Source organism: Anguilla anguilla, chromosome 10 (genome assembly GCF_013347855.1).
Source record: "Anguilla anguilla isolate fAngAng1 chromosome 10, fAngAng1.pri, whole genome shotgun sequence".
NCBI lineage: Eukaryota > Metazoa > Chordata > Actinopteri > Anguilliformes > Anguillidae > Anguilla > Anguilla anguilla.
In genome coordinates this window covers 8,726,699-8,741,361 of record NC_049210.1, presented here as the reverse complement: position 1 = coordinate 8,741,361, position 14,663 = coordinate 8,726,699, and the positions used below count along the sequence as shown (strand labels likewise).

The 14,663-nt window shown below is 43.0% G+C and overlaps 1 protein-coding gene across 4 annotated transcripts; it reads left to right on the top strand.

Moving 5' to 3' along the window:
- The first annotated feature begins 4,838 nt into the window (after positions 1-4,838).
- LOC118206612 (glycine-rich cell wall structural protein 1.8-like) lies at positions 4,839-13,803 on the top strand. Of its 4 annotated transcripts, none has more exons than XM_035379483.1 (3): positions 4,839-5,338; positions 7,728-9,069; positions 9,109-13,803. In XM_035379483.1, the coding sequence occupies exons 2-3, from the start codon at positions 7,735-7,737 to the stop codon at positions 9,676-9,678; spliced, it is 1,905 nt and encodes a 634-aa protein (XP_035235374.1). In that variant the 5' UTR covers positions 4,839-5,338; positions 7,728-7,734; the 3' UTR covers positions 9,679-13,803. The 4 variants fall into 4 exon arrangements, with proteins under 4 accessions (XP_035235374.1, XP_035235373.1, XP_035235372.1 ...); XM_035379482.1 differs by having other exon boundaries at positions 4,841-5,338; positions 7,728-8,452; positions 8,486-13,803; XM_035379484.1 differs by having other exon boundaries at positions 4,855-5,338; positions 7,728-8,110; positions 8,273-13,803.
- Positions 13,804-14,663: the final 860 nt, after the last annotated feature.

The following is a 14,663-nucleotide window of genomic DNA, read 5'->3' as shown; positions in this document are numbered from 1 at the left end:
CTGTCTGCCTCATTGTCTCTTAATTCTTTAGCAAAATAATGTGAGAATTGCTGTACACTATGCACGAAACACATATTCCAAAAAGTATTCCATCTGAATCAATTTTATACATTTGAACACAATTTCCATAGATCCTAGCCATGTACCTCAAGGCCCTGGGAATCCATCTGGCTCATTTAACCATTTTTGTTTATACCGCACCTGGGGTGTATTTCATGAAGTGAGATTTAGAGGTTTAAAAAGTTAAGGAGGAAAGAAACATCATGATTTCATACTATTCTATACATTTCCTAAAATTGGCAGCTAGGTCCTTAATCCCTCTTTCTGAAATGTTCCATTGGGTACCAGGATGTCATTCACAGAGCTGTTTTGCCAGGCCATGGACTGAACTAGCAGACTGAGGCCAGCAGGGGGAGCCACAGCTGGACATGAGTGGCATTATTACCAGGGCTGCCCAGCCCTGTTCCTGCAGATCTACCATTCTGTAGGTTTTTCTGCAGATCTACCATTCTCTCCAACCCTAATAAAGCACACCCCGTTCTACAGCTAGAGAACTAAATGAGCTGCTAATTAGTAGAATCAGGTGTGCCAAACTGGGGTGGAAATGAAAACCAACAGTATGGCAGATCTCTAGGAAAAGACCCCCACGCCCCCCCCAAAAAACAAAGGATTTCCAGACAAATACTATATCTCGGCCAGTCTAAAGCATACACTGAACTGAAATACTATCAAAAAACTCCAGAAAATGAACCTTTAAAGCACCAAAGATGCATTACTACATATCGACAATAGATGTCAACACAAGTTGCCCATGTGCTCTGAGACTGGATGCATTTGAATGTGATTAACTATTTCATTTTTGTTTTGTTAATTTGGCAATTCATACCTTTCAAGCCCTCCATCGTCAGCTCTCCACATGTAATGTCCATATATAATTTCTTTCCAGCTTAGTCATCCAGAGGAAATGCAATACAGTGATATCCAATTTCATAAATAAACACTTCCTTGTTCATTTTTGTTTTGTTTGTATTGTTATTGTACCCTGTTCCTGTAGACCTACTGTCTTGTATGTTTTCATTGCAACCCTAATTTTGCACATCTGATTAGCAGCACAACAAGATTTCTAGCTGTAGAACGAGGTGTGCTTTGTGTGGGCTGGAGTGAAAGCCTACAGGATGACAGATCTCCAGGAACAGGTCCGGGCAGCCCCAGCCTACAATTCTGTGAGTTTGTCTTTGATCAATGTCTCCACTTGAAATAAACAGACCTCTATTAGCTTTCCTTCCTTAGTTAAATAGGAGGGCACCACCAATGTACTGGCAGTGTTCCAGAATTTTAAGTGCCCCGATGCATTACAAAATGCTGCCAATGTCAGACATGCAATGAGTTGAGGAACTTAGCCAAGTCAGCTAAACAAAATATAGGGTCCAAATGTATGTATAGTGTGTCTGAGATAAGGCAGAGATGTCCAACTGCTTGTAGCTTTGTGTGTTAAACAGCTGTGTATAGTAATAATAATAATAATAATAATAATAATAATAAACTTTATTTGTATAGCAATTTTCATGCATGAAATGCAGCCCAAAGTGCTTCACATTGTAGCAGATCGAATTTAAAAACATAGATAAATTAAGATGGTAATAAATGCATAGATAGAGGCATTTAAGGTACATGACAAGAGAATACATTAAAGAAATTTTTTTTAAAAAAGATCAATTAAGATTTAAATTTAAATAAATAAAGTAATGGTATAGTAAGGGCTGCAGAAAAACGACTGACATGCAGATTAGTGTTAAAGGCATGCTAAGACTTTAACATTGCTGACCGGGAACAAAGTTACCTCCACAGACTTCACATTCCTGATTGAAAGCAGATCACATATCGATGGGTCTAACGTGCTGAGCGCATGTTTCTGTTCAGAAAATCGTTAGCCCTGGAGCTGACGGCTGCTCAAGATGCTGTGCGTGAAGGTCATGTGCTGTCTCACCTTATGGGTGTGCCTCAGGACACCTGCCCTGCCTCACGCAGAAGTCTGAGGAAGCAAGGAGGAGTCCCCGTAACATCAGCTCCTTACCACCGCCACACATTTCCCACTGAGATGTGAAGCCCGTCACTGTTTCAAGAACATATTCAAGAGCATTATTAGGCCCCTTGTTTCCTCACTTGGTTCAATCTCTCTCCCTTTCTTTGTCCCTCTCTCTTGATGAAGTACTCTGGCAAAGTCCACAGAATCTGGGCCAGCGCTGGCAATGTCAGAAGTTGTGATACGGGGACAGGTGGGTACAGCTCCAAATGCACATATACACGAAGGAAGTGCAGATAGAACAAACTAGACTTTTGATGTGAAATACAAGGGGAAAAGAACACAATGGAGCACACGTGAAAAAACTTACAAAGCAAGATGATGCACAAAGCCAAGAAATACAAAAGTAAACAGAACTAAAACACGAGAAAAACACGCTGATGCACCTGTTTTACAGTTACTGCCGGCCTAATTAAGCAGGGTATCACCAGAATTGCACTTATAATACATGATTTTGAGCTGTTTTTTTTAATTGCCTATAAAAATGGGAAGTCACGAATTGTGGGTTTTTTGGCATTTAAAAAAATCTGATTATTTGGAAATGTAACAAATGACTTGTTTTTCCCCCCCACATTCATGTTTACTATTGTTCAAAGACACTGGCTAGCTTATCAATTTAGCCATTATATGCTTTTGTCTCTTTTGTGAATCCTACTGTAGACAGGGGCTGCCCAGTTTGTGGTGTCAGAGAGACCATATTACATTGTTCTAAAGGCCGTCTGAAGCTTGGTCCTCTTTTAAACATGGTTAGCTTGCAGGTGCCTGCTCTTGGGGGAAGTCTTCACAGTCTTTAGCATTCACTGTAATTTCTAAAAAGTGGGCTGTATTTTAAATTTCTTGTTGGGACAGGCTAAAATGGCTGTGTACCTTAGCAAGAAAAAAAGGTGGTAGATATTGGGGTAACAGTCAATATCACAGATATGTATAAATGCTTTGTGAGCTCAAGAGTTTCCGTAGACTGAATACTACAGTAGAATGCTGGACCTATGGGGTGTTTTAAGATTAATTGGTACCATGGGGAGGCTGTGTGTAGTCTAGAGGGAGGAGAACTAGTATTTGCCAGCATATTAAGCTGATGACATGGTGAATGGTCATGTGTTGATTGTGTAACAATTTGCAGTGTATTACTTTGATTTTGATTAGACTTTTTTTATTTTTTTGTGCCTTGGGGGCTAACCTGAGCGTCGCCGATATGAGCCTGGCTGTATGTATAGTATAATAAGGGTTTTGTTAGAACTCAAAACTTGTCACAAGTGACTGCAGAACAGGTGCAGTGGTTGCTGTCCATGGTCCTGCAGCACCTGAACGCTTCATGTCAGGAGAAAGGGGGAAGAGACTGTGCCTCGGACAAATCATCAGCGTTCCCCATTTCTGAGAAATATCATTTAAACAAACAGGTGTTTTATTCTTCTGCTGGTAGACATACAGGGGACGGTGTTACCCTTCGGCGTGCTCTTATAAAAGAACTTCTCTCCAACCCTAGGATAGCACTTCAACAGCCAACATGATTTGTCAATAAAGCCGTGTCTTTGTGTGCTTAAATTCCTTCCCATTTAAATGGTACCACAATCTTACACTTGTTTGGTGGACGCCTTTTGATTCATTAATAAAGGGCATTTTAAAGTGATGAGAACATCAAATGTCCACAGTCATGTTATCCGGCCTTGGCTAAAGGATGCCATTGTTAATGGAGAGAACAGAGTCCCAAAGATGTTTTTGTGGCCTGCAGAACATGCGGCCAGTAACCCAGCTCTTTTCCCCAAACAGAGGACTTTCTGAGAGAACCGAGACATTCCATTATGCAATTATATCATGTGTACAATGACTTGATGAAAGGGGGAAAATATCCCAAAAAATAGAAGCAGCGTAATTGTTTAATTCTCTCGTAATATGAACAACACACAAAGTAATAAACAGAATTTATCCCAATCCTTGCCCTCCCCTCTTTAAAACTTAAGATATAAAAGTAATGTCTGCATACTCACTGATAAGTAACATCTTATAATGTTTGATAGAAAATCTAAGTTTTTCTTGCCCAATTATAAAATAATGGGGGTAGGCCTACGTGTATTCCACGTTGGCTACTTATTCAATCTTTCCTACAACTAAGTGAAAGTGAAAATAAAGGGAACAAAAAAAAAGAAAACACGGAACACTTCATTCAACACTCACTAACAACACACAGTCGCCTCAGATGCATGAAATCCATTTGATTCATCTTCGGAGATTGCGCAAGCGTTCAGCGAGGGCACATTCTAACCGTGCTCAAAATGGCACCAAACCCGTTCCCTCTCCGTGGAATCTCATAGGCTCCGCGAAGCGTTCCATCCCGCCCCTGGGCTTGTTTCACCTGCTTTTTTCCGTCCACAGCAGCCTGTCTATCATGCCTCGCGACCTCGCGTGGCACATCATCTCTCTATTTGTCTGTCTGTCTGTCTGTCTGTCTCAGATCACAGTGCGTAGATGTCGAGAACGGGCGTGGTACCACTATGGTTCTCACGCAATCACTTCCACGGAATTGCCGGAGGCGGACGACACAGACCGTACATGCCCGTTCCCAAGCCATTCTCCCCAATCTTCTCACATCAGCACAAGGCAAAATAATTTATATGCACAATTTTTTTATGCATGTAGCTTTATATTACGTATTCAATCTGCTCATTTTTGCGTTTGTTTTTCTTGGTTTTTATGCACAAAATAGTCATTTGGGTATTTTGGATAAAATATGACAACCCAAACACGGACTGAAGGACTGTGATATTGTTATCATGGACCGCAGAGCAATTGTGTTATATACTTGACAGTTCACTGATACGGAGGGGATCTACTAAGGGACAAACTGCTCTCTCGAGAAATAAAAGCTCCAATTTAGGTTGGCGTTCCGTTTGGCTATTTTGAAAGATACCCTCATTATGCGAAAAAGCAAACCGTTTGATAATAGGCTACTACTTTTTTATATGTTGCTTATTGGACACGTAGCCTACTTCACAGCTTTATTGGTGATCGGTCAAAAGGGAAAACCTCGGTCTAATCACAACAGGAAACATTTTTTTTTATCAGGGACGGTGTCAATTCCAATGATTGTGGGAAATTGTGTCAATGAAAACCCCTCCCTCAGTGTTCACTGTTCAGTGCGCACCCGAACATTTAAATAGCTACGAGCCGCTCTCGCTCTGTCAGTAGAAGGACTAGGGTCTTGGAGTTACTTCAAACGAATCGAACGGAGAAGGCGTCGCATTCAGTAAAACAGTCAAGGTAGGTTTTGAAATATAATTCAATTTCATATCTTACTACGGATCGCCTATAACTACATCGGAAGCGGATTTCTCTTAGGATTTTGACACCTTGTTCCATTGCAAGTTGCCTACAATCTAAATTATAACGATAGACTAGGATTTTTTTTTTACTATCGCAGTTCAGTTCCTCAGCAGTTTCATTGAAAATCCTTTGAAACAGTGTTTATGGTTCGACCTAAATAGCGAAACAATTTCATACCAATAGCTAAAATTCTTGTGGCACATTCTACGGCGGTAAACGTTACAAATGGTGAACTGACGTATAAATTATGCTAGCTGAAAACACACCATCAAAAGTGGAGCGTATAGGTTTGCTTTACAACAAAATAGGACATAATACCAGATATTTTGTAAGGGATATGTAATTACACGCTTAGTTAATTTCAAAACAATATGGAACTTGCTGGTTGCCGTCACGGAACGCCATTTTAAAGCTAGCCCAGAGATGGGTGTTATTTTTGACCTCGCTTCGGGGAGCTTGGAATAAGAGGATAATGTGCTGCAGCCTTTGGGATTACTGCTTTGAAAACGCAGCTGCTTTGGTCGATTGATTCCACGTACATGCTGCATTGCTATATCTAATTCAATGTTGGTACAAAATGACAATTTGACTGTCAGACACAGACCTTGACAACAAGGTAATCAGTAAACCGATGGGCTACCAGGGCATTCCGCGGTCCCAGATCTAACGGAGCTGGTATATTCAAAAATGTTGGTTCATTATTTTCTTGTTAATCTCGATTGCTTAGGCTATAGTTTAAAATGATGTTTACACAAGTAATATCATATTGGCCCATTGCTTCGTTATGCAACGTTTAAAATCGTATAATCATATCGGGATTTCATAAATGGATAAAATGACATGATTGGAGTCGATGGGTATTTTCCATAGCGGTTTATACCTGCGCTGTCTGAAGAAGGGAACTAAATGTTTCGTAAATACAGACTGTGTATGAGCCTGCTTAATGGAAACGACGTAGGCTACTAATATTAATTGAAGTCTAGCCTAGAAAACTGTAGCAGGCTATTGCAACAACGTAGAAACACATTTGTCACAACACCTTTTCTAAATTCTATTCGTTTTCTATATTAAATCAAGTGTAACATTCCATTAATCCATCAGGCCTCAAATATTCTTCCTCAGCGAAAACGTAACGCCCTTTGTAACGCCGACTGTCTTGATGTAGCCTACGCATGTAGCTGTCCTTTTGTAATCTAAAGCCTGCCATGCCCAATGATGTCATGCTATGCATTGCTGGTGGAGACGGTTCGGAAAATTGAGTCTTGAGTAAAGTGTCGGTTGAACTGCCAGTTTTGAAAATACAACACTTTTTTAAATGTTATGGGAGATACTGTGTTGTGATGCGGCATTTTCTGTTTTGTGTAAATTTGTCAATGTCCTGTCAACACTCGGTTGTAGTTACTTAACACAAGTAGAGAAAGGTAAGGAGGTGCACAGCCTTTGAATTATTTAGGCCCTAATAGACATGCACACGCTGGGGATTTTCCACCAGCCCCTTACCCTTCCTTTATTACCATGTATTTGGTGAGCGCTCGAGGGTGTCATTGGGTAATATCCATTATCTGCTAAACTTTCTGAAGGGATCACCATATTTTCATTTTGCTCGTTGATTGATTTATCAAAAAACGTGGGCAGTTCTGGAGAACACTGCATACAAACCACTACACTTACTTTTATAAGACGGGCAAATACAGACCATTAGTGGTTTAATTAAACCAGAGAGAAGACTAAGCTGTACTTTACTGTAGCCGTGGAGATAAAGTGTGTGTCAGAGAATCTACAGCAGGGGTAACCTACCCTGTTCCCGGAGATCTACCGTCCTGTAGGTTTTCATTTCAACCCTTACAAAGCGCACTGAATTCAACAGCTAGAGATCTTGTTGAGCTGTTAATTAGGTATGGCAAATTATGGTTAAAATAAAAGCCTACAGGATGGTAGATCTTCAGGAACAGGGCTGGTTACCCCTGATCTACAGCATTGAGGTGCATCTCTGAAAATCGTGTTGCCTGCTGAAGGGGTTTGAGTTGACAGAACGCACCACCATCTTAAATCTTAAACAAATAACTCATCGAAACAATCTAATTGGCTGCAACACCTTCTCAATAAAATAAATTTAGGCTATAGCTTATCCAAGGATTGACAATGTGGTATTTTCATACATGTAGAAATAATTTTAGGTCAACTGCAAATGGGTCTTGATGCACAGCAGGTCACGACTCACGTTCATGCTGCCCTGTGATTGATTTGCATGCGCTGTGTAGCAGCTGACCGGAAGTGATGCTGAGGAGGCACTTCCTTGACGCTGGTTCTCTCTACCTGTCCGCAGTGCAGCGATGAGGGGACTCTCATCACACCTGGCCCTGCTGTGGCTGGCCCTCCTGCTGCTGCAGGGTCACCTGGGCCTGGCCAAGCGTGGAGGAGGAGGGGGGTTCAAGTCCAGCCTCGGCTTTGGGAAGAAGCCCTCTTCATCCAGCAGGCCAAGCTCGGGAGGATCGTCGTCACGTAAACCAGGGCAGGGCACGCACTCCCAGGCAGGTAACTACCCCCGGCAACCACAGAATCCCAATCGAAACCCTGCGGGGGGATACCCGGCAGGGGGAGGGTACCCACCCGCCGGGGGATACCCCAACCAATATCCAGGTCAAGGGGGTGTAAAGCCGGGGGGATATCCTAACCAAAACCCTGCAGGAGGCTACCCAGCTGGTGGAGGTTACCCAGCGGGTGGAAGTTACCCAGCGGGTGGACGTTATCCGGCTGCAGGAGGTCAACCAGCTGCAGGGGGTTACCCAGCGGGCGGAAGTTACCCAGCGGGTGGACGTTATCCGGCCGCAGGAGGTCAACCAGCTGCAGGGGGTTACCCAGCGGGTGGAGGTTACCCAGCGGGCGGAAGTTACCCAGCGGGTGGACGTTATCCGGCCGCAGGAGGTCAACCAGCTGCAGGGGGTTACCCAGCGGGCGGAAGTTACCCAGCAGGTGGACGTTATCCGGCCGCAGGAGGTCAACCAGCTGCAGGGGGTTACCCAGCGGGTGGAGGTTACCCAGCTGGTGGAGGTTACCCAGCTGGTGGACGTAATCCGGCTGCAGGTTACCCAGCGGCAGGTGGCTACCCAGTCAGAGGAGGTAACTACCCAAATCAGCATGGGGGTGGAGCATATCCTGGGGGTTACCCAAACAGAGGCGGGGCAGGATGGGGACAGCAGGGGGGCTATCCCGGAGGGGGAGGAGGATACCCTAACTGGAACCCTAACAACAACATCCTGAGCCCACGTTACGGGGGAGGGTACGGGTATGGGGGCGGAGGGTACGCCAGGGGAGGTTCTCCCTTCTCACGTTCCGTGCAGGGCATGGGCTACGGCCCCTCTGTGAAGTCCAAGGGCTTCGGAAAGCAGGCGGCCATGGCGGCGGGCATAGGGGCGGTGGCAGGCATGGCGGTGGGCTATGGCCTCGGCCGCTTCCCCCGCCCGCACTTCAGCTTCCACAACCCCCAGGAGGAGCACTACTACAACCAGTACATGTACCGCCGCTACGGCACGCGCTCCACCGACAAAAACGACTACGGCCGCGACTACCAATTCAAGCAGCCTCCGCAGTCCTACGACAAGTACATGGACACCTGCATGAAGAGGACCGACCTGCTGGGAAGCCAGAGCGCGCCGGCCCATTCAAACATACAGGGGGACGAAGGGAGAGCACTGGCCCATTCAAACATACAGGGGGACGAAGAGAAAGCACCGGCCCATTCAAACATACAGGGGGATGAAGGGGGAGCACTGGCCCATTCAAACATACAGGGGGACGAAGGGATAGCGGCGGGGACAGATGGCCCCCAGGGTGATGATCTGAATGCGGGCGAGGGCGTTGGCAGCCTCACCACCCCAGAGCCTGCGGCGGCTAACGGTACGGCTAATGGCACAGCTAACGGCACGGCTAGCGACACCGTCACGGTGGGCAGCCAGCTCAGCCCTACCACGGCGCCGCCCGTGCTCACAGCTACCGGCGAGAAGAAGGACGGCAGCGACGGTGGCACTGACGGTGGAAACGACGACGACACGGTAGGCATCATGGAGATCGGGTACCCGGAGCTGATCGAGCAGCTCAAGGCCCGGCGCTGTGTGGAACTCTACATGGTCTACTCTGAGGCCTACCTGGAGAAACAGACCAGCGAGCGCACCCGTGCCACTGGGAGCGGGGAGATCCAGCGCCCCCTCTGTCAGGGCCTGGTACTGCTCCTCACCACCACCCTCATGGTCCTGAGCAGCACGCTCTTGCTGCAGTAAGATACGGGCGTGGGTACTGCAGGGGTGAGTGCGAATGGGACGCAGCTGTGCAGGCACTTGTACGGACACCTAGGTAAGGGACTCCCTCAACCCTACGAAAGTCACGTGGCTCAGGACACTGCGTTTTATTTTTATTCAGGTTTTTTTTTTTTTTTTTTTTTTAGTGTCTAGCTGTCCCACCAAGAAGTGTCATGTTTTAACAATATTAACTTGTCTGCTACTAATTCACCGTAGCACTCTGTGACCAGCTCATCCAAAGCACTGAACCTAACAGCACTCGGTAAGGCACGTTACTTTCATGCATGTGCATGACTATTATGCTGTACTTATTATTTCAGGAAGTACAGGCCAGACCTGATTCTGAAATTAATTTGTATAGATCTTTTTCTTCCTGGAGCTGACTAATGATATTTGGAAGATTTTCTCTTTTTCATTTGTTGGCAAGTTTTTCAAAGCTCATGCAACTACAGAAAACAACTTGTGATTCACATAAAAAGTGAGCATCATACAAAAGTAGGTCACACTTTTCAATAATAAAAATGGGAAATGCACATCTCACTCAATTTATTAATTTGCAGGCAACTTAAGACCCATGCACCTCAGAAATGCTCAATACAGTGGTGAAAGCACTTTAACTCAGAGATTTAAAGCTGTCACAAAGTTCAACACGTTTGCCAAATTTGGAGCTTCTATGACCAACACGCAGGGAGAAATGGATTGTCACCACGTTCGCGAATATTAGCAGTGGGCAATATGGCTATGACATGACCCAACACGTTTTGTGCCACATATCTGAAGTAGGTAACAATTTCAACCTCTTTGCCAAGTTCTAAAATGACATAATCACCAGATCAGGAGTAATTACATCAAACCGAAAAAAAAAAACACGTTCAGCATTCCTAATATGGCTACTGGTTCACCTGATGTTTGGTGTGATGTATACAAAGGGAATCCGGTTTTAGAGCTCTTTGCAGTGTTTGAAAGTTGTGCGTGTGCAAGATCAAGCAAAATAAACTAACATTGTTGTTTTTTTTTAAATGGAGAATGCACCATGCCCAATGTGACTGAAAAATCTCTACAGCAACAAATTTATGTACAAGACCTTGATGCCAATGGCAAGTAGAAGCAGCATAAGTTGTCGTCATTAGACAGAATAGACGTTGCTTTTAATTTGAAGTGAATTACAACTGAGTGAATTTTCTAGAATCCACTGCCAGTTCCTGTTTGTGGAAGTGGAGAGTCTGAGATATCATTGGTCTTAGATATCCATGCCATACTCTCATCATAGGACTTAGAGATTAAATGCCACTTCAGCAGCTTATTTCTGACAGAGTTAATAATAGATCCATGGAGGGAAGGTATTTTTTTCCTGAGCTGCAACCTTACCTTGGATCTGCTATGGTATGCGTGTGCTGTGTATACTGTATGTCGTATGAGCTGTCAGTAAGGGAAGAAAATATTTTGTGTTGTGTCGTTTTTACTGAAAGACGAAGCTTTATTGTACTACTGATATGGACAGGTGGGAATATCTGCATTGCATGTTGATAATGTGACTGAGGTTGTGTAGCTGAGGTTAAATGTTCTGTCTGTTGGCACACAACAAAACCACATTGTTACACTGAGATGCTGATCATACTGTACAGAAAAAAAACATTTAGTGGACAAATGGATGAAAAAGCAATCCCTAGCTAACCGCTATAACCTATATATTATGCTTAAACCTGTATGTATAGAGAAATATACTGGAATATATAGTGGCACTGTATACATGCGTACAAATACTCATTATGCAAGTTTTTACATCACTGCAAATGGAAAAAAATACATTAATGCCTGAATCGCACTGCATATATTTTATGCCTTTTTATTTTCATTAGGCTAAGTAAGACCTTATCAACCCTCTTTCAAGAAGCTAAACTTAAGGCCAGCTGGCTACCTTTGAATCTGGAAATTATTATCCTGGAGAAACTAAATGAAGTCTCCTCTGTGTGTAACATTTATTCTTGGGAATGAAAGTGGAGAAGATGCACTCCAGGTAAATTTGTAAGCCGCAATCTAGTATCCAAATATTCTGACCACACTTCTTTTTTTTTTTACCAGCTTTGTCTAAAACTCCATTACTTTGTGTGCATAAGACTGACTGCAGTGAGACTGCCATTCATTCATAGTTTTTGGATTATAGCAGCTACTGGGCTGTTATTTTCTGAAGGAATTTTATATTCTTTAATGTTGATGACAAAAACTGGATTTTTATTAATTTTTGTTGAAGTTATCGATTAGCAATCTCACAATTCCAAATTTGCAAATGTTCAGATGTTGAGTGAAAGTTCCATCATCTCCATGGTTACAGCACACCAAGGTAGGTTATCGGAGGCACTTAGAATAGTCCTCCACCATATCAGCGTTCCACATTCCTCCACCGCCCGTGAGTTAGTGCCGTCACGTTAAGAGGACAGGGCACTTCACGGCAAGTCTGAACCTAAATGTGGTGGCTCACGATCAGTACAACAGTTTACACTTTTTTAATGAACCGGTTACAGTTGCAAAAGCTTTCATATTAGAAGAAACCGCAGGAATATTTTCAATTTCTAAAGTGTTGTTTCGTAGTGCATTTGGTTATAATTTCATCATTTTAACGGATTTCCATTTTGTTATTTACTCACCACTTAATGGATTCCAATGTACACTGTAGACTGCATTAACACTCTTGAAGTTGCATGTGCTGATGCACGCACCCACAGGAAACAGGATAATGATATTATTTCTTAAACCCTTTCAACGTTATTTTCCTCTCTTGCCTCGCTCTCTCTATTCCAGGGTGTAGATTGCAAGTAGATTGCAAGTGCTCTTACTTTTTGAGACTTTCCTCTGGTTCATGTTTATTGATAAATGGGTATTGTGATGCCCAAGGCCTTTTTTCCTACATTGGGCTTACGAGTTATATACCGTAGCTAAGTGTATATAAAGTGTGTATTTGCAGTGTTTTTTGCAGAAAATGTCAGTCACTGATACAAGGCAGGCAAGGAGACGCTCATAAATTATTTGACTAGCATTTCCAACTCCTTTTTATACAAAAGGGGGGGGGGGGGGGGGTCTTCCAACCTCTGCTTGTGTATTGATAAAAATGTAGAGTAACATGATACAGGCCATTATATCATCAGCTTGTCTAAATTGCTTTAACAGCTGATTATTCGCATGTACTCAAAATAGTGCTTATGTGGTAAAGTGTCTGTCAGGCGTTCCCAGCAGCATATTTTGCACTGGGAACGAGTTTGTCGACGGCACCTCTAATTTATTGTCATTGCGATCAGCGCAGTTCACCGATAAATGAAAGCCACAAATGTGTGGTTAATATTGCACTACTGGATGTTAATGCCTGCTGCATTTTGTAGCCTAACGGGGAACTAATGCAGTTCAAATGATTGTTCCAGAAAAGGCTTCATTTTGTCATGAAAAATATACAGTAATTTAAAGTTGAGGTAAGGTTAAGGTTTTGAATAACTTAGTGGAATCTTTAGAAATTTGATAATATTTGTGATTATGTACAGATGACTGATTTGAAAGCAGAAATGTTAAATATGTATGTCATGAGTGCAGAACTCATGTAAGTTGAAGTTGAACTGAAATGTAGTCTTCTGTACACCCAAAGCAACTTAAAAAAATTAACTACTGAAGTTGTATTCCAGTGAACTAAGACTAACTGTCTTGCTTCTTAGTGCATCAAGAGTAGTTGGATTTTGGTAGCCCTACAGGCGGTGAACTTAACTATAGCTTGTTTTGGCCTAACACTGGAGTTGCTAGGGGATGTGGCATCACACTTTACCCGTGTATTTGTCTAACTGAAAGCCAGAAAACCGTGGCTGAACTGCTAACCGTGTTGTTGAAATGTAAACGCGATCATCTTTATGAAAATTAACGATGTACGATAAATTGTATGTTCTTTCACTTGCACCTTAATTTTCATTCAAGTAGAATGTGTATATGTACATACTGAACGTGTATTCTACACACCGTAGGCCCTGAGTGTGTGTTTGCAATTTACCCCGACTGCTCAGTCTGTGACTCTGTAAACTGCTCTCCTGTCTGTGAACACAAATAAATATGTTATGGATTTTAGAGCAATAACCCTGTCTCTCTCGCGTCTGTCTCCTCCCTGCGGATCAAATCCAACCGGGATTCTCACTGGGTTCCGCTTCGTTTTCCCTCAGGGAAAACAGTGTTCTACAGAAATGCGTTGGTACGGTTTGATCAAATCTTAACGGTCATACATTAGTACAGACAAACAGAGGAGAGGTTAGGTCAAATTTGAGCTAGTTTGGGTCTGCATTTTCCCTTTCAGGCAAATGTACTCTTACCAATTACCGTGGCTATCTACAGCAGTATGGTCAGGCACCAGCTAAACACAAATACAATTTCGCTCTTTACTGTGAGTCAACATATAAATATTGGCTGGATCTCCCTACACCACTTTGATACATTCATGCTCCCACTTTTACCAAAAAGTAAATGAGGATTTCATCATATCCGTTCCAGGATTTCATGCCAACATGTGCTCTTAATTATTTATTTGGGCCAATCATGTATTTTATGGAACACTCTTGATAAAGTCATGAGCTACAGCTGCCTACTGCATGTATAGAAGTTCTTCTGTGGTCTGATATTAAGTAGCAGTGAACTTGCATTAGTGTATTCAGCTGTTTATTGGAACAAAAACTAGAATTCACAACAACCCCACAGTAATACATTTTTGTGTCCCTGCTATTATCTGAAAATACTATTTAGTGGTTGATTTGGGAACTGATTGGTCTTATGGTATGGTTCTTATTAAAACAGTACCTTTTTGAAGTTCGACGCTCCACATAGGAGTGCAGTACATTTTGTCAGTAATAAATGTTTTATGGTGCAGAAGTCACTGTGTCGTGATTTACACTCAATGCTTTTTTACTGGAAAATGCCAATAAGATCCATCAGCAGAACAGTTACGA